The sequence below is a fragment of the Dermacentor silvarum genome, chromosome 10, assembly GCF_013339745.2.
Source record: "Dermacentor silvarum isolate Dsil-2018 chromosome 10, BIME_Dsil_1.4, whole genome shotgun sequence".
In the NCBI taxonomy this organism is placed as follows: domain Eukaryota; kingdom Metazoa; phylum Arthropoda; class Arachnida; order Ixodida; family Ixodidae; genus Dermacentor; species Dermacentor silvarum.
Genome location: NC_051163.1, coordinates 22,515,470 through 22,539,882, shown reverse-complemented (window position 1 = coordinate 22,539,882; position 24,413 = coordinate 22,515,470). Strand labels below are relative to the sequence as shown.

Sequence of the window (24,413 nt, the reverse complement as noted above, 5' to 3'; positions counted from 1 at the left end):
CCGCCCTTTTAAGATCCACGGTTCGTGTTATCAAAGCATTCATTCTCAAACTAATTGCTCTAAACTAAAGTCATCTGATCTTGTGTGCTCCCTTCCTTTGCCACACCAATACTCCAGCCGTCCTTACTGTTCTCCACTCGCTATTAACTTACCTTTCCTCTATTATCTTTCAAGTCCGTGGCTTCGTTTATACTTATACGTATACCTGGATGCCGCGCCGTGCTGATAAAGCACTCTCGGTGGCATTTCTTGCGCCACTCGTAGCACCCAGGGCGACAACCATTAGCTCCTCGCGTGCGTCTGCCAATCGATCGCCAAGCGTCAGTTTGTCGTCAATTTGCGTGCGTCTCCCGCAAGCTGGCACTGTCTCGGCACAGGATCCGGCTTCACTGCACACTTTTGCCCAGGTGCTGTTCCCTTCCCCCGTCATCAATGAGGATGGAGCTATGGAAGAACTTATCTGCAGCCCATCCGATGCATTCCCGGAATATCAATTCCCGACCGCTTCCCTCTCCCCCCCTCCCCCTTTCCAACTTACCCCATCTCGCTCGTGGGGCGCCGTACCTTCTTCATTCGCTAACCTGCTCCTTAACCTTTCGTGCTCCCCGGGAGCTCCTGTATACCCAATATATGCGGGGTCTGCCGTTGATACGACTCGTTATCGTTCTCCCGCTCGTTCTTGCACTCGTATTCGCGCGAGCGTCGCCATACCTGCCTTGTTTCTCAACTTCTCCGGCAGGGGCCGTCTTTCATCGCTCGTCCCTGTTTGAACATTTTTTTTTTTTTTCCCCGACCTGCCGTGACCCCTTCGTTACGTGCGGCATAAGAAACAGGAAAAAAACGCTGCTCGACGCAAGGCGAGACTGGAGTCGGTTTCATATACCGAATCGTGACCTACCAGTTGATATCAACTTCTTTCTTTCGGCTGTTTCGTATCTCGCATTTATTATTCTCGTTCCCCCAGCTTCTTTCTTTCTCTTCTTTGTACCTAAAGGGACGGTCGAACTTAAATAAAGTACGTACCGTAAGCTGCACTCTGTGTCTTCGTATGTTCATATACAGCAATGTTCAAACCTTCTCGCAGCAATCTTCACAGCAATGTTGCTGGGTTTGTTATAACACGAATGCTTTTCGCTCTATCTCATTAAGTTTTCACTGGCTCATTCATTAACACTAAGTAATTGCCCTACTCGATATGACCGAATTTTGCTGCTTGGGTGATATTGTATGGTACATTTAGACGATTTTATGACATAATCCTTAGTCAAGAGGATTATGTCATCTTTCTGCCTTGCGGGCATACCTTGTATTTGCCCAAACGAAATGACTTAAATAATGAATAAGCAAAATGAAATAAATAAATAAACAAATCCCGTACGTTTTACAGCAGCAGTTCGGATCGCACCGATCGCACACAAACCCTACCTCGCATATTTCGCATGCTTTGTCTTATTTTAAATAAAGAAAACACGTTTTGTTTCACAGTCGGAATTTCCAGAGTTTGTGTATACACAAGGCTTTGAACCGGTATGCACTCTACAACCCTGCGAGACACAAATCACTGAGTACACAAACAAACAAAAAGGCATTTCGACGGCCACCATAGCCGCGATGCTGTCTCAAAGCGTCGCCCTTGTATGCGTGAAAAAAACAGCATCCCGACCGCTCCCTTTAGAAGGCCCGGGTCATGCCGATCTGATTCCATTTTTAATGTCCCCTCCCCCCATCTCGCTCGTCTTCTTCCAGAACCGGTGCCTATTTCTTGCCTCCTGGAAACTTTGTGCTTCTTCGACCAGCGTGCAAATTTTTCCTTGCAATTCCTGCTCTTTTTCTCTATCTCTCTTCGTGTACCACTCGCCTCTCTTCCGTGTGGTCGCTGTTGTGCCGTTTTGTTTGTTCGTTCGTTGCGCCTTCGCCATTGGTGTGTCGGTGCCGGTGGCATCGCCCACTGCTACCTCCCCGACCTTGTCCGCATCGGAGAGATGTCAACCGCTCGCGGGTTTTGTTTAAATCTCCCTCGCCACCGCGCAGAGCGGCACGGTGAAGTCGTTGAACCCCGGCGTCTTGCGGGAGAAGAGAATCGCTGCCGGAGGAGCGAGCGAGCAGCGTGTGATGATATCGCCGCGGCAAACTATTGGCATTCAGTCGGCGTACACTGTGTGTATGCCGATTCGAACAGTATAAGCAGCGGCTGCCGCTGCAGATGTGACACGCAGTGGGGGGGAAAGCGCAGTGCTATAGAGTGGTGCAAAAGAGAGCGAGTGCAGCGCCCTCTTTCCACTTACGCCAGCATCTATCGTCGCGCGCGCGGAGGCTTCCTCCATTTTCGCGCTTCTCGAGATCTGCGCGCCCCCTGCCGTAACGTTTGTTTTTGCCTTATCTGTATATTTTTTGTTCTTTGCGCGTGTCCTGCGAAGCTTCTCTCTTTAAACGCCGTGCAGTGTTCCAGAAGCTATATGCCGTCTGCAGGAGCAGGTACCGCAGTGCGCAGCTTAGTATAGTGCATTGGCATTAAGTGTTCCTTTAACGATATACGTAGTGACTGAGTGCTGCGGTCCGAGTTCCATAGCTGTGTGTCATAGGCTCGCGCATCTTACTGTCTTCTGTCCCGAATCATCGACTTCTTGTTTCGTTATCTGTCAAAGAAACTTCCCCTGTCATTTATGCGACTCAGTAAAACAAGGCTTGCGACACCTTACAGGGTTCCTTACTTGCATCGTTGAAACGTTTCTCGAGTGAGCGCTCGCGGCGTGTTTGTCGCATCCATTGTTAGCTATCGTTGTCGTCTGCTTGAACTGTCTTCTCGAGAGCAGACGACGCGGAGTTGTGACGTCAGTGCACCGCGAGGGCACCTACCGGCTCTTCCGAATGTCCACGGCTTCCGTAATGCTGCACGCATCTCGCGAAGCGGCGATTCCCAGAGTTGCCGCATTTCTCGAAGGCGTTTTGCGCACGCTGAGCCGAACGGGCATGCATCGATGCATGTGCGATGGGGCGGGAGGGTTAGACTGCGATCGCGATGCGAGATCTGTTGCGCGGCGAGGCTTTTGCCGCACTGAGAAAGAGATCAATGAGTGCCCTTCCTCTATCGCCGTCTTCGTCGTCACCGCTCGCTTGGCTTGCTTGTTTGCTGGCTGGCTGGCTGGAAATCGTTCTCGAGGTCACGAACCGGTTACGGGGGGGGCCTGCGTAAACACTGGTTGCGTTATGTACGGGGACGACGCGCGCTGCCGTGCTTTGGGCTAACGCAGTTAGCGGAACAGATGCGTTAATGGTGAGTTATGGCGCAGGGCCGTGGTTGTAACATGCAGCTAGTGCCGTCGCAACCGGTCCCGGTGGTCTAACACCGGTGCTGTTCGGCATTTGTCGTCGTTCACACCGCGAATTATAAGCAGCCGATGCACTCGCGTGCAATGACACCACTTTGAGGTGCACCGGATACCGCGTGGTGTACCGGAAACGGATTCGCGGTCCCCTCGTAACTCACTAATATCTCGTCATTTGTAGTGATTTATCGATGCTAGTTCTTGCGTTAGCGGAATCGTTAGTTTCGGACGTGCTGTCCGTATTCAGCGTGGTTAGCGGAATGGTCTGTACGTCGGCTGTCGTTTTATCTTTGTTATGGTACCGGCCTGGCCCATGCAGGAAACATATTCCACGCCTGGCCAATGCAAGACCACTGCCAGTAGTGCATTCGAAATCTGCTTTGCAGATTTCGTACAAACTTTGTACAAGGCTTAGAGAAACATAACTGACTACGATATCTATATAACAGCAACAGTAACTGTAGTTGACGCGATATAGCTAGGTGCCTGGATCATTTGATCAGAACAAATGCTAACCGAACACTGTCGATATAATTGGGCACGGTGAATCTTCATGGGTCTCGCACGACAACAGGTTGTTTCTATCCAGCCGCGTTTCCGCATCTAGCCGTTTACGATAATATATGGGAGGAAAGATTTAACGTAGGGCCAGTTTCTTAACCGTATACTCTAATAACGCGTGACTACAGCTCTTTATTTGCCTGGCGAATGCAGAAGTGAGGAGGTAGAAATGCTGCAACAAACGACAGCACGCCCATGACGCTCCGACGAAGCTAGCTGCCTTGCCTCTAATACGAAGGCGATGCATTGTGGTCATGATAGACACAGTTGCACGAAATAAGCGAGGATACCAAAACACAAAGGAGGCACAGTCGGCCTCAAAGCCTTACGGGACACGGGATTCGCGAAAGAAAAAGCCTAATTCCGGCGATATCGAGGCCCAAATCGCTTCGAATTCGCAATTTCAGTTCGTAGTGGTTTTGGTCACCTACATAGTTATCCATTAAATTAAAAAAAAAAAAACCGTCGTGCCTTAAAACAGAGCCGATCGAAATCTACATTTTTAGCGACACCCGTGTCCTGTAAACGTTTGTCGCCAGCTGTAGGCCACATGTTTATTGCGAACCATTCTTCTTCTAGTCCATTCACATTTTGGGGGGTGAGCCTATCTCACCTTTTTCGTGGGCCGATCCGGGGTACAGTACAGTCTAAGCTACTGTACTGTTGATTATTTCTTTCATATATTGCTTGTTTCCGATATGTTTTTCGTATCATTTGTGCGCCAATTGCTTTTCCACTCCGGAGCTCCTCCCGTAACACTTGTGTACTATGACACTTGTATTTTTTGTGACATTGCAATAAACTTTAACGAGAAAAACAGCACAAAATTATGTAGGTTCCACAGGCGCTAATGGGCATGCGTCACTGCGTTTTGGTTGGTTTCAATCTTATATCGTGCCATTACAAGCATTTTGTCTTATTTCTAACAAATATAAACACTAACACCTATAATACCTACATAACCGTTTGCTATACACAGCAGCGTTATTCAAACAACTGTTCCCTGCAAATCATGAATGCTTCGTATCACGTGGACATCAACTACAGTTGAGTCTGCCAAATCTTGATTTATGTCCTAGTTTATTTTTTCTTCATTGTATCTACTGTAACTACACTCTGCCTCACAACAAATAAGCAGTGCAGCCGAAGCTACGAGCCTGAGCACACAGTTCGGGGCTGCGCGCTAAAACGTATAGTTTCGGTGACGTCGTGCACTGCTTTCAGTTTCCGATCGATGCTTGTAATTGCTTTAAATTTGTGTCGTTACGACACAATGGAAGCGCTATGCTTCAGCAGCAAAGTATTCGTCAACATTCTGCTCTGTTTCCGAGGTCCGTTCTCGAAATTCCTCGGCGCTTAGGCTTAACGAAAGACGCTGCACTCCGAGATGCTGTCGGTGGGCGCGCGCGGCGAGCTGCGGGTGCTGCAAGATCTCAGAGGCTATAGATTACGAAGGTTTGCTTGTAAGTTGTATTTTCTATACATGGCACCACAACCTAGAGCTTCTACGCACGTGAAACTGCAGGCGTGAAAACAGTATGACTATACACTGCTCAAGACGAAACAGAACTGCTGGATATGTATTATGCGGCAGCAGGGAAACTCAATGCAGTTGAACTCCAGGATGTCGTACTCACCGATTATAAAATGCAAATAATAATAATAATAATAATAATAATAATAATAATAATAATAATAATAATAATAATAATAATATAAAGAAAGGAAACGACAGCGCATGCATAAAAAAATTGAGGACGCTCAGCTTCGCCTTTAAGAGTGGAACGCGATAGCGTTATCGGGCCCCGTTCGCATAGCATTTTTCTCTCAGTGGGCTTCACTGCAACACAGAACGTGAGAAAGCCAGCTTACAGAGCCCAAGCTTACACCGATCCCCTAAGTCGGCTTCACCTTTGAACAAAAATGCATTGCTGGGAAGACGTTCTTCCAGGAGCAATACAAGTCATATTAAAATGTGAAGGCCCCAGCACCTTTTTTATTATTTTATTAATTATGTGCTATTGCTCCGACGCGCGCGCGTGTCCGAAACGCACTAGGCAGGCGAAGTCCCAATTTTACCTGCCGAGGATGCGAGCGCCATCTGGATAGCATTTTCGCAAGTAAACTACCCGAGCGCGCCGCTGTTGGTATGGTAGAAATTCTGGAAAAGGGGTTCGTGTTTGAGTTTCCTCGTAACAGAATTAATTTTTCACGTACATTCAAATTACAATCCGACGCCACCATGTCTGTAGGTTGTGGTTAAGTCGTACTTTACCATTTTTCTGACAGATTTCACTGAGAAATTCAATTTTTGTTCACCAAAACCTTGCGCCACGTGGAGGGCCTGCGCGGTCGGGGTGGTTCGGGATGATTTTCTCCGATACGGAGGCCAACATCCACGTCGACGCCGGATTTTCTGTGATACGGGGCCCTTAACGCTATCGCGTTAACAAAGAGTAAGTGCTACCGATGGCCGAATTGAACCGCATATAGCAGATGGCAGCTATACCGAGGGGGGCTATCTCTGGCCATCATCAAATTCCACCACATTGTCGAATTCGCCATCTTGTCAGCTTTGATTGGCCCACAGGGCTGCTACGCATTCTCTGATTGGCCGAATTGACGATGTCCAGAGCGGTGCCCTATAGGCTAGCGAAGCCATAAAGCGTGCTCTCGAAGAAACCACGGCCAAGTCAAGACAGGCCACGTTCACTAAGGTATTGATTTGGGCTATAGTTAGTTAGGTTCAAAAACTTAAAACTAGCGCAAGGACGCGGACAAGTGAGCGACTACAATGGGTCTGTTTGTTAAGGGCAGACTTGCACTCAAACCATACGCGTGCGGTCGTGCAAAACGCTATACACATGTCGCACACAGGTGCACAAATTTCGGTTTATGCACTGCTTGTGCGAACGCAGTGCAAACCGAACTGTGTGCACCTGTGTGCGAACACAGTGCAAACCGAAATTTGTGCACCTGTGTGCGACATTTGCAGTTTTTTTGCACGACCGCACGCGTGCGGCAGGCGAGCGGATGCGCCGTGCGGTTTGAGCGTAAAGGCGGCCCTAACTAGAACTATTCGGCTTGGGCTATATAGACCGGACGACACAACGGCGACGCTTATTAAGGTGTTAACTTGGGATAGTCGGTCAGGTATACCGTACTCGTGTCGTCTGGTCTGGCCCAAGCCGAATAGACCAAATTAACGGCGTACATTGTCGCCTGACCACTTATCCAATGCCTTGGGGTGTTTTCAAGCATGGAACCAAACCATAACTAGCGCAAGTCAACGCGTTAGTGAACTTCGTCTGTCTTAACTTGGCAGTGACTTCGTCGAGAACACGTTGTGTCGTCTAAACTCGCTCGCCCGCACGTTACGCGCTGCTTTCAAGTATGGAATTAAGACAGACCCACGTCCCAGGTGCCAATGATTACACCGTGGAATGCGCTCCGATTTGCATTTTCGACTGCCCGTGATTCGTTGACGACGAGAAACTACGCTATAGACAGCGTGCTCCGTTCCCTTTTATCTTCGCGATAGGCGTCACAGCTGGACGCTTCCGCCGGCCCGCCATCCTGCACGGTGCGCTCGCTATACGCAAGATCTAATGCGCGCTGCTCATAACTGCGCGTGCATGGATATTAGCGGGATCGCGGGCGGCGTCGAGCGATGGCAAATTGAACGGCATTCCTTGCATTGCACGCGCGTTAAATGCGCGCTGACCGCTCCGGAGAGGAGGTACACAAACACACAAAAAGCGGAACGTCAAAAAGATAACGAACAAAAAAAAACTCGCTCGAAGGAGGCGTGGATAGAAGGGGCTCCCCGTATAGTTGCTCGCGTCGAGAGGGCGTTCGCGAAGGGTGAGGAGAGGTGGCACTGCGTGATTACACGCTCCCGAGTGAGTCGCGCGAAATTGAGGCGCCCCGCGTTTGTACGTACGTACATTCGTACGTAAGTGCGTGCGTGCGTGCGTACTTGCGTAGCGCGCGAGCGTTAGGAAAGAGAGCCGCCGCTCCCGCTCGCCGCCGCTGCTGCTGCTGTGTTGTCCGCGCTGTTTGTGTGCGAGAATTATTCCGTCTCAAAAAAACGTTCTGCGCGCCCGGTGTGTGCGGCGGACGAAACGCTGCGGGGTAATGGGCCGCTAGCCAGTAAGACGAGACAAAGCCCCGGACACGTTGGTTGCCGCTTTTTTTTTTTTTTTTTGCTGTGCATGGAGGTCCCCGTGAGAGCCCGTGGTGTGACGGTGCGTTGCCACTCCTTCAAGCTCGTATAGCGAGCTGTCCCCCACGGTATATACAGAAAGATACGCCGCCAGGGGACGCTTTCTGCCTTTCATTGTGTGAGGAGTTGGTCCTTCTAATTGCAATTTTTTTTCGCCTGAAGAATGCTTCCTGTCCCGTAGTGCTTATATTTATTTCTCTCTAAAGTGTCCCCTCGTTACACTCTAAGCGCTGGAAATGTCTCATTTATCTCAACGCCAACTAGCCCAACTTTCAGCCTTAGATGACGTTGAAGAGAAACGTTTGAGTTGTATTAGTCAACTATACATCCTAACAATAAAAAATTATAATAAAAAAGCCACCTCCTTTGTGAGAAGAGGCGTCGTGAACTAGTAAGGACCCATACACGAAAGGTGGCGCACCAGCTCGCCGTGACTTCATAAATCAAATCACGTTATTTTTTTTATCGGCCAGGATCGATGTACCACGTTGTATTGTATAAGGGCTAGATACTGAAATTAATAAGTTTCGAGAATTTTTACTCAGCCGTAACACAACGACCCAAATATGAAAAATTAAAGAAAATGCTTAGAAATTTGTGAGGCCACACAGTCGTATACCACAGAGCAATGGTTTCGGCGCGAAATTAAAGAAATGGGACACAATGACCTTCATTTACTCTTATAGTTAAATACCTCTTACCTCGAAATTAACGATTTATGAAACAGTGCTTTATCTGTGTAAACTGATTTAGCGTTTCTCGCAGAATGCGAGTGAGAACAGAACTCGTGGTTGTACTCAGCCGTGATCAGCATGAGAGGAAACGAAGAATTCGATTTCATTAGGCCATAGGATCACCCGTTTCGTGTGGATTCGAATCTAGCCCCTCCAATATGTAACAATAAGTAAAGCTTTGGCGTCGAACATCTAACCACACTGTCAAACTCTTTTGTACGGGATGAGTGTGTTCAGCCACTGTTAACACCTTCTAAAAAAGCAACCGTGTGTTTACCTTTTCAAAAGCTTTCACGAGTTCTTCCTTTCTACATTAATGACGATATGTTGCAACTATACTGCCTCATCACAATTTCTAGGGCCTAGGCAAGCTGCTAAACCAGATTTTCGCCCTGGTATCCACTTGGAGTGGCCCTGGTTGGAGTGCATACGGCAGGCATTGCCAAATCCTGACTGGGAGCTTACCACTGTCGTTGAAAAGAAAAGTGTACAATCATTGCATTCTACCGGTGCTAACATATGGGGCAGAAACTTGGATGTTAACAAAGAAGCTCGAGAACAAGTTAAGGACCGCACAAAGAGCGATGGAACGAAAAATGTTAGGCCTAACGTTAAGAGACAGGAAGAGAGCGGTGTGGATCAGAGAGCCAGCGGGGATAGCCGATATTCTTGTTGACATTAAGAGGAAAAAATGGAGCTGGGCAGGTCATGTAATGCGTAGTATGGATAACCGGTGGACCATTAGAGTTATAGAATGGATAAAAAGAGAAGGGAAACGCAGTCGAGGATGGCAGAAAGCTAAGTGGGCTGATGAAGTTAGGAAATTTGCAGGCGCAAGTTGGGAATCAGCTAGCGCAAGACAGGAGTAATTGGATATCACAGGGAGAGGCCTTCGTCCTGCAGTGGGCATAAATATAGGCTGTTGATGATGATGATCCATTAACACGCTGTACTTTCAATAAATAGTTATTTATTATTCGATTGATATCGTTCGGTAAGGTATCGTATACCTCATAGTCGTTCGCATTCACATCCGCGAATGGCCGTCCGAAGGCCTCGATCCCCAACCGTCGTGGTATATGTGCTCGAGACAGAATCGGCAAGACAAACCGCCTGCCTATCGGCTTTGCTCCGGGATCCCACGAGACCGGGGAGGAGTAACGGCTTCGTCGCGACGGAGCTCGGGTCACTGGTACTACAGAGAGACGATAAAGGCCCTTCGCAACGGCAAACGATCAAGAAGAAGAACGTCTGTACGGAACTAAAAGTTACTAGCAGCCACGACCTGCAAGAAGCCATCGCCGTATTTCAAGGATCATCGGTGAGAGGCAACATCCTTGGGCGAGAGTCGTCTGGAAGGAAAGGAGAGAATGGCTCTCGGGCAGTAAGAGGAGGAGGAGGAGGAAAGAATAAAGCCGCGCGTGACGAGACAAGCTAATGCTGAGTCTATGGCCGTCGCAGTAATTCAGCTGCAAGATGGCGGTTCAGCCCGTTCTAGGCTTTCAAAAAACGTTGCTACTTCGCAAATTGATCTTTTTTTTTTCAAACATATTGCGTTACAGATGCAACGATTCGCAGTGTTTATGCATATGCGCAGACTTACTGCCCTCGTACGATTAGAATACAAATATTATTGCTTAGAAACTGAGAAAGATAAAGCGTAATAACAACACCACTAGAACGTCTCAAGCCAGAAGCACAAATATTAGACAAATCCATGTAATACAGTCGAACCCGGATATATCGAATCTGAAGGAGATCACACAAAAAAGTTCGATATATAGGTAGTTCGACATATAAAATGAGAATTTGATTCAAAAATTTTCAAGAGAATTTCACTACTGTTCGTTATGCACAATAATTCGTTATAACCGGGTTCGACTGTACTAAGTCATCGCCGTGATAGCTATGCGACCGCCGCGCCAGATTTCCCTCTAGTAAATTTCGTAGGAAACTCTCTGGAGGATCTTCGGTGAGAGCAACCTGCTTGAGTGAGAGTTTTTCCCAAACTGAAGGCTCTTGTGAGTAGTATAGAAGGAGGAGGAGAAGGGCGTACGAAAGCCGCGCGGAGACGAGACGAAGCCAAAGCCGAGTTCAGCCCTGCATGAGCCGGCCCGGCCCCTCCGGCGCGCGATAATTCGAAGAACAATGGTTGTTTTCGCTGTGCTCGTCATTTTCGCTTCAATCTCGGTGAATCGAGCGCGGTGCCTGCCCCCCCACCGGGTCCCGGTGATCGGTCTCCATCGGCCCGCCGACAGCCCGGGCTTCTCCTGATTACAGGTTTTTTGTGAGCTGTGCGGCCGCCTCTCTCACCGCGCAACCGGCAATCGAGAGCAAACGCCATCAAATGCGGGCGTCGAGCGTGAGCGTTGCATACGAGTTTTGTGTACTACGTGCTGCCGTTAATCCGAATAATGGATAGAGACACTCTGTGTCGCAGAGAAAACGCGCAGAGGGGAAGTGGCATGGAGTTTCCCAAGAAAAATTACTAGGACAATATTTCGGAGGTATTGCTATAGTGCGTCGGTTTGGTTTCTGCCGTCAGCATAAGCTATCCGCTTACTCTGACAACGATATCTCCGATGGTTCGTGCAGCAATTTTCTTTTTCTAAATGAGAAAAAATTGATATTTATACCTTGCCCCGAAAAGCAGGTGATGACACACAATCAAGGCTATTTCAATTATAATTTTTTTAATAATCAAAATGCAGGCTTGCAGTTTCAGTCAAGAGTATTGTATTTTTCATTTCTGGCCGCCGAAAAATTTGGTGCGCCTCACAATCGAGGACGCGTAAGAACCGAGTAAATACGGTAATTCTTTTTTTCGTGCCGTCGATATTCTTTTTTTTTTTTTTTTTGCCCGGCCAACTATAAGACAGACGCGTGCGCGATTCAAGTCACTGATCTCGCCAATCAAGCTTCCTTTCTTTGTATATGCATGCCACGACACTTAATGAGCACGTTATTTCCCTTCGCCTTTTTTCCGTAACTCTCGCTTGCCCGATTTGAGCGCCAATGTAATTTGGGCGAGGCTTCAATTTGTGTCACCGGCGGCCCGGCGTCGTTTGCCGTCGCGAGGGCAACTGTGCGGCAGCCGCGGGACGAGGAAGAAATTAGGCGATCGAAAACGCGAGTCGGGGCGCGTTTCTCGCATTGTGGAGGCTGCTGCGCATGCGCAGTGAGCAGAACGAGATTTCCGCATACCTGGCACACATAGTTTTGTGCGAATGCTCGCCACGAGGGTCGGGAAAAATCCCGCGACGGTTCCAGGCATAAAGAGTTTCGTGCAATAATTACTATAGATGGAACTGTGGCGCGAGTGTTTACGGGGACTCATGTTAAGGAAAACAACACTGGCGCTAGAGGGTTCAATCAAGAACAGCGCCAGTGTCGTGTTCTTCTTTGCCTGTGTTGTTGTCCATATTACGCTGTTACTTTTCCTAAACATGAATTCCCACCAACTCGCCCAAGTTTCTCTTCTATAGTACAGTTCATGTCTGTGGGACTGTTTATACGCTCGATCCGCCAATCGCCGCAAAGCCACGCGTGCGGTCGTGCGAAAAACTACACATATCGAACAGCTGGTGCGCAAATTTCGGTTTACAATTTGTACAGTTTACACTGTGTACACAGTATACGATTTGATTAGACGATGTGTTGGTGGCACGTTGATTGTGTACATTGATATATGCCCTCCGTGACGTCACAATGACGTATTGGCGTTGGATTTCTGGCGCAAAGTGCCAAAAATGGAAGATTATTTGTTTAAGGCCTTATTTTTCTCTTCTAGCAACCCCAGCCCCTTACCTCGAAATTAGCGCAACTAGTCTTTTTGAAGTAATACTCTAGCAGTGTAAACTGTTTTAGTGTCTCTTCAATGTCGCCGTTAAATGTCGAGGCCTCGAAATGCACGCCGTCCTGTTGTGAACGAGCAAGTCGTACGCCGACCGAGCCGGCAGAATAACGATTCATCTCGTGTACGGCGCCGGCATACGAGTCGACCATGCCGGAGACCGCAAAGCGGTCACGTGAAGCCCTGACCCTATAAGCTGCGCTAGGTCCAGGATGTTGCTGCGTGCGCAGTGCAACGCGGCGAACGCGGCCGTCTCATTAGAGGCTCGCTTCAGCTATCCGGTCGCATTATATAAAAGCGGTAGCCACGGGGGCGGCGTTACGTTGTTTAGATGCTTATCTAATTACGCGCGCGAAACCACCGCGAGATGCTTTCAGGGTTGTTTGGTATCGCGCGTGGCAATGGCGCATAGATCTGCACGCTTACGACGAGATAATTGTGACCCCCCCTCTCTACTTCAAACTCCTAATCATTCGTTGACTCGCTGTTTTAGTAACTTAGTCACTCTACGGAGCAGAGAAGGTTGTTAACAGCTTCGCGTATGGCATGCTCAAATTGCTGATCACGCTACACTAGACAGCGTTAGTATATAGCGCACGACACGTTGCCTACGTTAAAGTAAGCGCGTTGTGGGGCGTTGCTGTGCATAGTGTTTGCAAAACATTTAGATTTACCGTGGCCTTCCAAATCCGCAAGCGTAGTGATCTCGGAGGCCATTGTGCAACTTTTACCAACGCAAACGTAAGCGAAACATACGCCGACAGGGCGCCATCTGGTGCCTGATATCAAAACGTGACTGAGCCCATACATTTAATTAAAACAGCTATCGTGTGGTTCCTGCAGAGAGGATATAAAAACCATACAGCCTCTATCTTTTTATGCCAACGTGTCTCGTCAAACCTATTGATGCCAGAATCGAGGAACTAGCTCCTCCTAACTAGCGATTTATAGGTGAGATAAGCTTGGTTTGGTTTGTTGGTTTGCCTTTATGAGTCGCTCATATCCACCATGGGCCAGGAATCGATTGTGTTAGCAAATTAATTATGCAAATCTAAAAAGATGCACTAACGAGAAATCTTGAATAGGTATGTAAGAATTTAGAACTTCATTGTCCTTCGTCATTATTTCCTCTCTCTCTCTCTCTCTCTCTGTGTGTGTGTGTGTGTTTGCGTGCGTGTGTGTGTGTGTTTGAGTGCGTGCGTGTGTGTGTGTGTGTTGCGTGCGTGCGTGTGTGTGTTTGCGTGCGTGCGTGTGTGTGTTTGCGTGCGTGCGTGTGTGTGTTTGCGTGCGTGCGTGGGTGTGTTTGCGTGCGTGCGTGGGTGTGTTTGCGTGTGTTTGCGTGTGTGCGTGTGTGTTTGCGTGCGTGCGTGTGTGTTTGCGTGCGTGCGTGTGTTTGCGTGCTCGTGTGTGTGTGTTTTGCGTGTGTGTGTGTGTTTTGCGTGTGTGTGTTTTGCGTGTGTGTGTGTGTGTGTGTGTGTTTTGCGTGCGTGCGTGTGTTTGCGTGCGTGCGTGTGTTTGCGTGCGTGCGTGTGTTTGCGTGTGTGCGTGTGTGTGTGTTTGCGTGCGTGCGTGTGTTTGCGTGCGTGCGTGTGTTTGCGTGCGTGTACGTGTGCGTGTGTGTCAGTAAGGCGGCAGCCAAGGTTGCTGCCAGGAGTGAAAGCGCTTTGGAATATATACATACGTGTTTGGGAGTGGTTCTTCTCTCATCGTGTGTTCTTCTTTCTCGCAGGCAGGGAGCGTTGACGACACCAGTCTTTTTGGGAGCGACCACAATAGTGTCATACGAAAAGGTCAGTACCCCCAGACAAAGCTGCACTCCTAGCACAAAGCTATCTAAAGTGTCTACGTTTCATGCATTTCCAGCGATTTTAAGAAATAGGAAGAAATTGAGAGAACAAAGACGAAAGAACAAGTAGGGCGCTGTTCTTTCGTCTTTCTTATCTCAATTTTTCCTATTTATTAAGAGCACTGGAAATGCGCATGAAATGTCGATATTCCAACAAGCCCAGCTGTCCGCTTTAAGTTATCCAAAATGAGTCATTGCGCGGTTTAAATGGCCCTTACGTAGTGAAGCTGGCATGCATTCTAGCATGCCATGTATTCTGGTACGCATTCTCCGATTTTATTATGCGGCGCAAGAATCATGCCAGCACCGAGGATTGAGCGTGTAATGAAGCATGCATATCAGTCCCTATGGTTGGCCTTTTCCCCAACATGTTGTTTTCTTTCACTTTGTTTCCGAATCGCTACATTGTAACAGTTTTCTTTTCCCACACGCTCGGTCTCCTTTTTGTGCGTGTGTGGGTGTGTGTGATGCATTTTTAAAAATTTCTTAACGCCTTGTCTGGTAAGTGCGCAGCCCGGGACGTCCCCGCAGAAAATGATTGCTGCGCATGCGTAAACTGTAACTCTACCCCGGTTCTGCTCAAAGCGATGCAGGTGTGATGAGGCAATTCCTGTGCCTGGACCTGACACCTTGTTTATCACTTTTCTTTTTTATTGCGATAGCAATTATATGGACACTCAAAAGCAGATTTCTGCCGTCGGCGTCGCCGTCGGCGTCGCCGTCGCCGTGAGGTTCCGTATGACGTCATTTGGAGATGAAATCGTCGCCGCGCGCCGAACGCTGTATGTGCGAGTGAAAGGGCGCGAGGGGCGCGTCTTTCACGGGGAGTGAACGCACGGCGGAGAACAAACGCGCGTTCTGCGCCGTGCTCGCTTAAGGGCTGCAGAAGTAGGCGTCTCTTTTCTCCTTTACAATCACCATATATGTAGAGCAAACGCGCCTTCTTCGGACGCGCGAGAGGCCGTGGGGGAGGGGGAGGGAAGGGAGGCGACGTTTAGCTGCGGCACCAAGTGCCTATTTATATCAGAGGCTCCAGCAACAGTCACCAACGCCGCACGCATTTTGAGCTAACGCGGGCAAAACGCCGATGGCGTCGACAACAGTTCTGCGTGTTGTTGCTACCAAAGCCGCTCACCTTACTTCGTATGACATTGCTGTGTTGCTATCGCATTCATTGCTTCGCCCTTAGGGCGAAACTGTGACATTTTTTTTAACATTTACACCTTCTCTGCTAATACGTTGCATCACGCTCAGCAAGACAGTGAGCTTGTCTCTCGAAGTTCAGAGCTGTCACGTGACTTGTTTTATTCAGCGCAGGTTCATTGTAATCCGTTGCTGTGAAGAATATATAGGCAACGCCTCCTAGATAGCGCAAGGCATGTGCACTTCGATTCATGACCTCCTGCTACCTTTCCCGACTGTCATGGAATTTAATAGGGATGTTCCCGAGTAAGCTGCGGTGATTTTCGCGTCACTGATTTCGTCACGCCGGGCTTGAGAGTGGAAATTTCGGTCCAACGTAGCATGACGTCGTAAAGCAGAGTGCACAGGCCTGCTATCTAGGAGGCGTTGATATAGGTGGGTTGCGGAGTTGCCAGTAATGGTTCAAAAAGTTTCATGCTGGGAATTCTTTGTATCTGTGTTTTTTCTCAAAAAATATAGGTAGGACATTAGGCAAAATAATAAGAGCTTGGTGGCGCAACCCACCACCCCGTTTCAAAGGGGACGCTCATAGCATCCATCCATCCATCCATCCATGCTGTGAAGAGGGATGGGGGTGCGTAGAGAGGTTGAGCAGGAAACAGCCTGCAAAGTTTATGCCGCATTTGTGTAGTGGTACGAACGGCAATTGGATGCTCATTCAACGCTCCCTGTGGTCATCGTTATCTTTTAGTTTCCTTTATGTGCAAAGCCGTCTATAACGCCTATGAAACAGCGAGCAGCACTTCGTCTAATATTCTGATACCTCTATTGCTGTCAGTGCCGTATTTATTTATTTATTTATTGCTGAAGGACAGAGAGGCATAGATAGAGCAGCATTACGCGGGATATCTTTTCTTTCTCTTATTATTTTTTCTTCTTTTTTCTAGCCATTATAAATATACACTGCTTGGTGATGACAAAGGATACGAAGGGCAGGGGCTCGCACGTTCGCGAGGTGGTCACTGAGGTGTAACTAAACGCCATTGTGTTGGGCGGAGCGGACCGCAATAAAAGGAGCGGTGTGTGGGTGGTGGAGGAGGCGTGTTCGGGGGAGAGAAGGGGAGGAAGCGAGGGCGTATTGTTAAACCGGCCGTGAGTGCGCGGCGCGTCTGCTCTACATCGAGTGTTTGTTCTGCGGTTTATTTCTCGCCGCCCGCCGACGCTGCAGGAGGCGTCTGTCACTTGACGCTCGCGTGTCCTCCGAGATCACCGCGGTCCACCAAAAGGCGCGCTCGCGATCTCGGTGGCTGAGTAGTAGCAAGGCTTCGCACGGAGCGGAGCTGCGTTATTGCACGCCGTAGAGTTACTGTATATGCTTTGGTAGCACATACAGTAACTCTAGCATGCCAGACGCGTTTGTTGCACTTTTGGTAACGTAGTGTGAAGCTCGCCCAATTGAGCGAGCATTTGTATATTTTTTAATAGATATGAATTTAAGAGGAGAGTGTCGCCGGTTACTTCTTCTCGCAGGGTAAACAAAACTTAAGACCACGAAAACACTGAAAAAAAAAGAAAGACTGAATACAGTCAATTATAGCGCGCACATTTTGCGAAGTTGCGCACAAGATTAAAAGCCAGAGACGCAGATTTTCTTAAACAAGTGAAAGTAAGCAGAAGGGATTGCGAAAACGCGCGCAGAAGTCGAGTCTGGCAGACATCGGCTGACGTATTTACACAGCTATACACACGAGGACACATAACTACGTCTAACAAATTCAAACGCGAACAACACATACATGGCCTGTGTTTTTAAAGAATTGTTTAAAGTTGAGTTTTGAAAGAGTACTTTATCAGTCCCAAGCTGATTTAGTGTTTATCTCTAGCGTCCCTTTTAATTGGTAAGAAAGCCAAGACAGCAAGGGGCACACTTCCAAAGACGCAACTATACACTGTGTACATAAAGGTGCTATGGGGGACGGGCGATCTCGAGAGAGGGAGACGAGTGCGGCAGACCAAGAAGAACAGGGGGCCAAGTCGAGGAGGGCGACGAAGACGCGGGAGACATCTCTCTAGCTACCGGCACGGCGGCCGCAGTAGCCAGGCGCGCGAGATTAATGCGTGGCGCCGGTAATTTATGATAATTGTCATCGGTCCCTCCGAGCGCGATGATTTCCTACCCAGCGGGCCTGGCAGCCGCTCGCGCTCTCGTATACATAGGAGGAGGCTGGTCATTGCCACGACCCCAAAATGTGGCTACCTACCTGCCCTCTTGCTTCACTTTTGTATATACGGCTGACCGCGTGTCGTCTGCTAGCCCTGGTCCGGCGAGCAGACGACAACGACGCGCACGTGCGAGCTGAATTAAGCCGAGCCGCGCTTTCGAAAGGTGGGGAGCTAGCTTTTCAAGTGCATTCTCTCGCGACAACTTGCAGTGAGGTTGTTTTTTGAGAGACCAAACAATGGAGGAAGTACGCTGCGACTTGTACGCACGTCGGCGTAGAGGAGCTTGTTGTGTTCGTCGGCGAGCAGTCCGAGTCGTCACGTGGTCGCTCGTTGGCAGCGCTCAGGTCGTACGTAGTAAATGGGTCGTTTTTAAAAAAGGAGCGCGCCTCATCGTGTTGCGTGTTGAAGGGCAGTCCTGCGGTGTACTCAGCTCTGACTTTAGGTGGCGTTGCTGCCTGCTCCTATCGCTGTCTTTCTTTTTGTATGCTCTTTGTACGCCAACCTTAACTTCATGATTTGGCATTGTGAGTTTTCGACAATGTGTCCTTTTGTCCTCGACACAGTAGTGTTAATGTTTACTCAGAACCTCAAAAGATGTGCGGAAAGAAATAAATAGAAACGGATTATATAATGAGAGTTTAGTTACGAAGTTTTACATCCAAGAGCAAAGCACGAGCTATTAGGGACACCGTAGCGGGGACACCGCGGATCTCTCGACGTGCTCCTAAATTTAAGTACAAGAGCGTTTTTTTTTTTTTTTCTTTAGTACCGCCCCCTTCGAGTGTAACCTCCGGTTATCGAACCCACCATCTCATATGCTCAGCAGCACAACGTCATAGCCACTAAAATACCGCGGCGTACTACATGTATGAACAACGGATATAGGTGTGCAGGCGTGTTTCTCGCCTTCTCTGAAAAAAAAAAAAAAATGGAACGATAAAAGGGAAGGAAAGAAAAAGGTTGAGACACGACGATGCCCTCTCGTCGCGAGCTTAATTGAGCCTGGATACATTACACGAGCGAACCACTATCTATACTTCTTCTCTACGCGACGTTCGTCGCGTTGCTCTAGAATTATATACCGCATCGCTATAGTTGTACCCTTGGCCGTGCGCTGCTCGTACTTATAAATATTCGCTTTTTATTCGTACCACTTTGTTTTTTCGCTGTCTTCGGGGCAAGGCTCTTGAGCTGGCGTATGCGTATAGAATGTCGACCCTATCCATATATATGCGGGTGAATTGCCTCTCTCGGCGAACGCGGCCCCGTAAACAGAACCCGTGGGCAGGGAACTCGCGCATGCGCTGTTCATTTGGTTAATTACTGACCGAGGAAACGCGTCGTGAGCCGTGCCGCTTGCGCCTTGCTTGCTGTGGATAGCCTCGTGGTTGGGTTTCGGGGCTCGCTAATGGCGGTAGGGTTAATAAACGTGTCGATGACGGTGAGACCGACCGGATTAATGACCCGGTCGGCGCGCGCGAGCGCGCTGCGATGGCCATTTTTTGTTTTGTTTATTTGTTTGTTTTTCCGCTTTTATTTTCGACCCGTTTGGTGGGGAGAAGGTCCCACTGTACACTCTAGCGGTAGCTCGTCGACTCGCGACAGACCACACCCATTTCGGCCTCTGTCGCCTCGCGTAGCACGCCGTCTTTTCGTGTAGGAAGCGCTATTACCGTATGCCGCAGAAGAGCCTCAATAAAAAAAATAATAATCAAACAGAAAATGAACGAAAAAGACAGAACGGACGAAGGGCCGCGCTGCGATTCAAAATCGCGACCGCGGCGGGATTGGAGTAGACGTGCCCAAATGCACGCACACCTCGCGTTGCAGACGGCAGAAAAAAATATAAAGGAAAAGAAAACGCTGTGTCGGTTCGTCGTCTGCTATAACTCGCTAGGGAAAACAAGAAAAGAGGGCAGACGGAGGAAAAGAAGTGCAGCAGACGACAAGCAGAAGAAGAAGAAAGAAAAAATGAGCAGACGAAAAGTAGACAAGCCGCCGTCTGCTCCGATTATCGGTTCCAGAAGAAGAAAAAGGAAAGGGCGGGAGAAAACAAAATGGCGTATGCGAAAAGGTTTCGATCGGCGAACTTTCGTCCCGCATACCCTGCGGCTTGTGTATATCGGCACGCTTAAGCCAGCGGCTGGAAACAAAGTGTCTCACCTTGTCGAAAGGCGTCTCGGTTGCGAGAGGCGATAAGCCGCGGAGAAGACGCGGCCAAGACACGCTTGTTTTCTGTGCCAACTCGAGCGTTAAACTCTCGCGCGGGTCGCGGCTATCCGCGCTTTCGCAGCCGTAGTAGCGTATCGGACTAAGCGCGGCCGCCCGCCCGCCTTCACTTGTTTTGCATTCCGAAAGCCCGTGCTTCTTACCTGCCTCAAAAGACCACGCACGTTTAGCCTCGTTCACAGCCATGTCACGATGTATCCGCGTAGTGACACATTCCCGGGGCGTACCCTATACTCCGGGTGATACCTTCGGTGACATTTATCTTAACCGGCCGCCATTGGCGGGTTGTCGTAAGCTTGATAAGCTAATATTCCTCGTTTAGAGGTCTGAACATGCGTTAAACCGTTTTAAGTTCCGTTTAATTGATATTTTTGATACCGTTGTATTGATGAACCAATTGACTGCTCCAGAACAAGACCTCATAAAACGTCATCGCCATGTACTTCCTTGTGACTACTTTCACTGTTCTTGTAGGACTCAACTTGTCCAATGGTGAGCCAGAAACCTGCAAGGCTTCCATGCGTAGTAAACACTTCATTGCTATGCCTCTCTGCCACCATAGTTTTTCTATGCTTTCTTTCTGGGCACTTCTTTGTGACTGTACTTTATCTGTTCCTGTAGCAATCAGCAGTTTGATTTATTCAGAGATCACGTAGCCCTAATTGGTTTTGTCCTCCTTTGTAACCATAGCTCACAAATCTGCTTGCTTTGCCATCATGACTTCAACGGCAAGCTGACTTAAGATAGTTTTCTGAATTATTTCTTTGCTCAGTCTTGTTGGAATGACTGTAGTTTATTTGCTGCAGAGCTCGCATATCACATTTCGCTGTTGATCATTATCACACGGTTCTTCCGGTAAAAAAAATCAAGATATGCTGGTCACAATACTCTAGGATCTCCGTCGTTTCACCTCTGAGTGACGGCTAGGCGCCCTACGGAGCACACACCTTTCCAGTGACAACCAGCAACTACCGTTAGACGTCGCTGACTGGCTCCGGAAGCCGCCGTTCCCGCGTTCTAGACAAGGCTGCTCACGTCTGTACGTATAACACATCAAGTGACAAACTTCAAAACCTAGTCTCTGAAACAGATATTAACTATGATTAGCAATATTAACGAAAGTAACACAGGCGAGGCGACCAACTCGGACTTCTCTTCGTATGCTCATGAACTTTTGTAACTGTACTGGCGCGTGTTTGTAGGAAACGACTGGCGGTCGCCGTTTCTGCTGCTGGCAACACTGGAATTCACCAGTATCAATTTCAGCCAGTCGGCACTGGTACTTATCTGTCTAAGCTGAGGTGGGTCGGATTCTAGGAAGAATGCTTCACCACTCTAAAGACCGATCCAGGTAGAGCTCTCGGAAGAGTGCTTCACCAGTCCGAAACACGATTTGCGTTGCTGCTCTCAGCGACACGCTGATTGAGTGCGTTCGCTTTAATTGCGCAGGTATGAAGGTTCGCAACTCTTCGGAGAACCACAAGGACATGGTGATCAGCGGGGGCATGACGTCCCCGACAGACGTGTTCTGCTCGGTGCCCGGCCGTCTGTCGCTGCTCAGTTCCACGTCCAAGTACAAGGTGACCGTGGGCGAAGTGCAGCGCCGCCTGTCGCCGCCCGAGTGCCTCAACGCGTCACTGCTCGGCGGCGTCCTCCGGCGCGCGAAGTCCAAGAATGGCGGCCGCTCGCTGCGGGAGAAGTTGGAAAAGATAGGACTCAACCTACCTGCCGGTCGGCGCAAGGCGGCCAACGTTACTCTGCTCACCTCTCTGGTAGAAGGTCAGTGGACGACTCTTCTTTCTTTTATTTTTTTTTATTTTGGAGTCCACTCCGATAAGCGTGTCGGTGGAGACGTTGATTGCGCAGTGTTCGACAGTGGCCGAGGACTTGGCTTCGTCAGGGCAAGAGCTGACGTTGTCCTGTCCTGATGATAACAATTCCCCTTGTCGAAACGTTCATTCCTGCCTGCGGCTTCCCTTGTAAAGCCACTGTTGATCATTTAACGCAAATGCGGCTAGCTTTTACCAGTCGTACGGTAATGAACTTGTTCTTTCATATCTCTTACTCTACATCACGAAAGTTTCGTTACTCTATTAGATTGATACTAGACAATGTGAGATCGCCTATTGCAGTCTTATCTCTCTCTCTTACGATTGCTTTATCATATAAGCGATCAACAGTGACCGGACACGGGACAAGCCTCAGCCAGGAGCCAACGTTTCGACAAGGGGAGTTATTGTCTTCGTCAGGATAAGGGGACCTCTCTTCGTGAGGGTCCTAACGAAGGCTTAACCTCTTGTCGAAACGTTCGCTCTTGGTTGAGGATTGCCCCTTGTCCGGTCATTGTTGATCACTTCAAATCTCCAACTTCTTGTGAACCTCTCTCCTAATTGTTTCGATAATTGCTATAGATCGCGCACAAATCTTGTATTCTATACCAGTACGAGCCTATGGGGCAGAAAGTTGGAGGATATCAAAGAAGCTTGAGAAGATAAAGACAGCTTAATGAGTGATCGAACGAAAAATGAAAGACGTAACATTAAGAAATATGCAGACGGCAGGATGGGGATTAGAGAGCGAATGAACCGAGCTGGTGTTCTAGTTATTTGACTGCTAATGGGTAGAGCAGGTAGACAGTATGTATTAGAGTTACAGAATAGATTCCAAGGTAAGAGACTGATAAGAAAGCTTGGGTCTGAGGTCTTGTGCTTAGAAAATCAGCTTAGCGTTAATGATATTGTGGGTCAAATAGTCATGCTTCCTGTCATCTTTCTGTCTGATTAGTCAGCCTAAAGGTGCAACCTTTCCGGCGAAATGTTTGCAGCTGGGGAGCTTGACGATGACGCTGCAGAAAACGCTGCGTGGTAACCGTATTTCGACACAGTGAAGCCGATCACACAGCCTGGGTGGCTTCAGTTTTTTGCACCAAATTAACCTGGAACACATGTTCATCATTTGTTGAATTTCTTGAAGTTAATGTGCCATTCCTTAGGATGAACGTCACCTTGGACAACCCTGATCGAAAACATTTTTGTCATGCTTCCTTGCTTAACGCTTCTAAACGTTCTTTACAATGCATCAAAAAGGGCAAGCATACCGCACTGACGATGCTGCCTCGAGGTGGTACAATGCAAATGAACCCTGTAGATTGAATAGGAACTCTGGAACCTGTCGGGACGGAACCCGTCACGAAATAGTGCATTTTCGACCTTTTCCGAGTTTCCCGGTGAAGAGAGCAGGTAAAATAAAAAAACGAAGCTAAACAAAGCCCCCATGTGTTTCGCCACAAATTGGTCGATACTTCGCCAAAGAGGCGGACGATTTACGACCTCGACAATCGGCCGGTCATCCCCGTTTGGAGGGACGCTATGGAGGGATGCTCGCGTAATCGCTCGTGAATTGTGGAAAGGGGGGGGGGGGGGGGGGGATCGAAGGATCGTTTGTTCGCACTTGTAGCGACTGTACGTTATCTCGGCTCGGGCGGGACCGCTCGTAAAGATAACTCACTCGCGCCCTGTTCTGGGCAGGGCGTCCGTCTATTGGAGTGAAGTGTGTATACTCCTGGAAGGAGTCACAATCGAAAGCAGAATGCCGCGTCTTCTTTCACTCGGACTGCTTCGCAAGAAGCCTTCCTTCATCCGTTTCGAGTTTTCTCCGTACACTCCCCCCCCCCCCCCCCTTCTGTTTCCTCACCAAGATTCGAGACAGGTACGGCATCTCCGCAGTGTAAACACAGCGGGCTCATCATTCCACCCAGCTCTCGTCTTCTATATACCGTCTCCTAAAGCATCGCCTCTCGAGGGGGACGCCTTTCTTGTCTCTCCGCGTCGCATATCACTCTGCTCGTCTTCTTGGAGTCCGTTTCGTAACGTTTCTGTCCCCTGCTCGACTGCCCTGTGGCCCCCCCATCCACGCATTTCCCGTATTCGCGTCAGCGATCGGGTGGCGATTCTCTCCCTGCCCTTTCTTGGCGGCCGCCCCAGCTTTCTCTCGTCCTGCCGAGCGTTGCGCCATCTGGTGCCGATTGTAGCGCCGCGCCTCGGCGGCATTCCTCACTTTCGTCGTGACCCGAGTCGCTGATGAAGTCGAGTCGCGTTGCGGCCCGTCGTGGTGCGACCTTACACCGATCGAGTCCCGCAGGTCGTCGATGCCCGCCGTATAGCGGGCGGTCGGTAGTTTTCCGACTAAGTGTGCCCCGCGATCCGAAAATTAGGCTTACCTGCATGCCGTGTGTTCTCGTCCCAAACGCCGGAATGTTACCGATTCTTTCTCG

The 24,413-nt window shown here is 49.0% G+C and overlaps 1 protein-coding gene across 3 annotated transcripts in view; it reads left to right on the top strand.

Moving 5' to 3' along the window:
* The window catches only part of LOC119431067 (transcription factor AP-2-epsilon-like), a 172,717-nt gene that overhangs the window by 124,133 nt on the left and 24,171 nt on the right, over window positions 1–24,413 (top strand). For all 3 annotated transcript variants that reach the window (XM_049657793.1, XM_049657792.1, XM_037698529.2), the window contains exons 4-5: window positions 14,429–14,489; window positions 21,590–21,919. In XM_049657793.1, coding sequence (XP_049513750.1) covers window positions 14,429–14,489; window positions 21,590–21,919 — 391 coding nt within the window. The remainder of the gene's footprint in view (window positions 1–14,428; window positions 14,490–21,589; window positions 21,920–24,413) is intronic.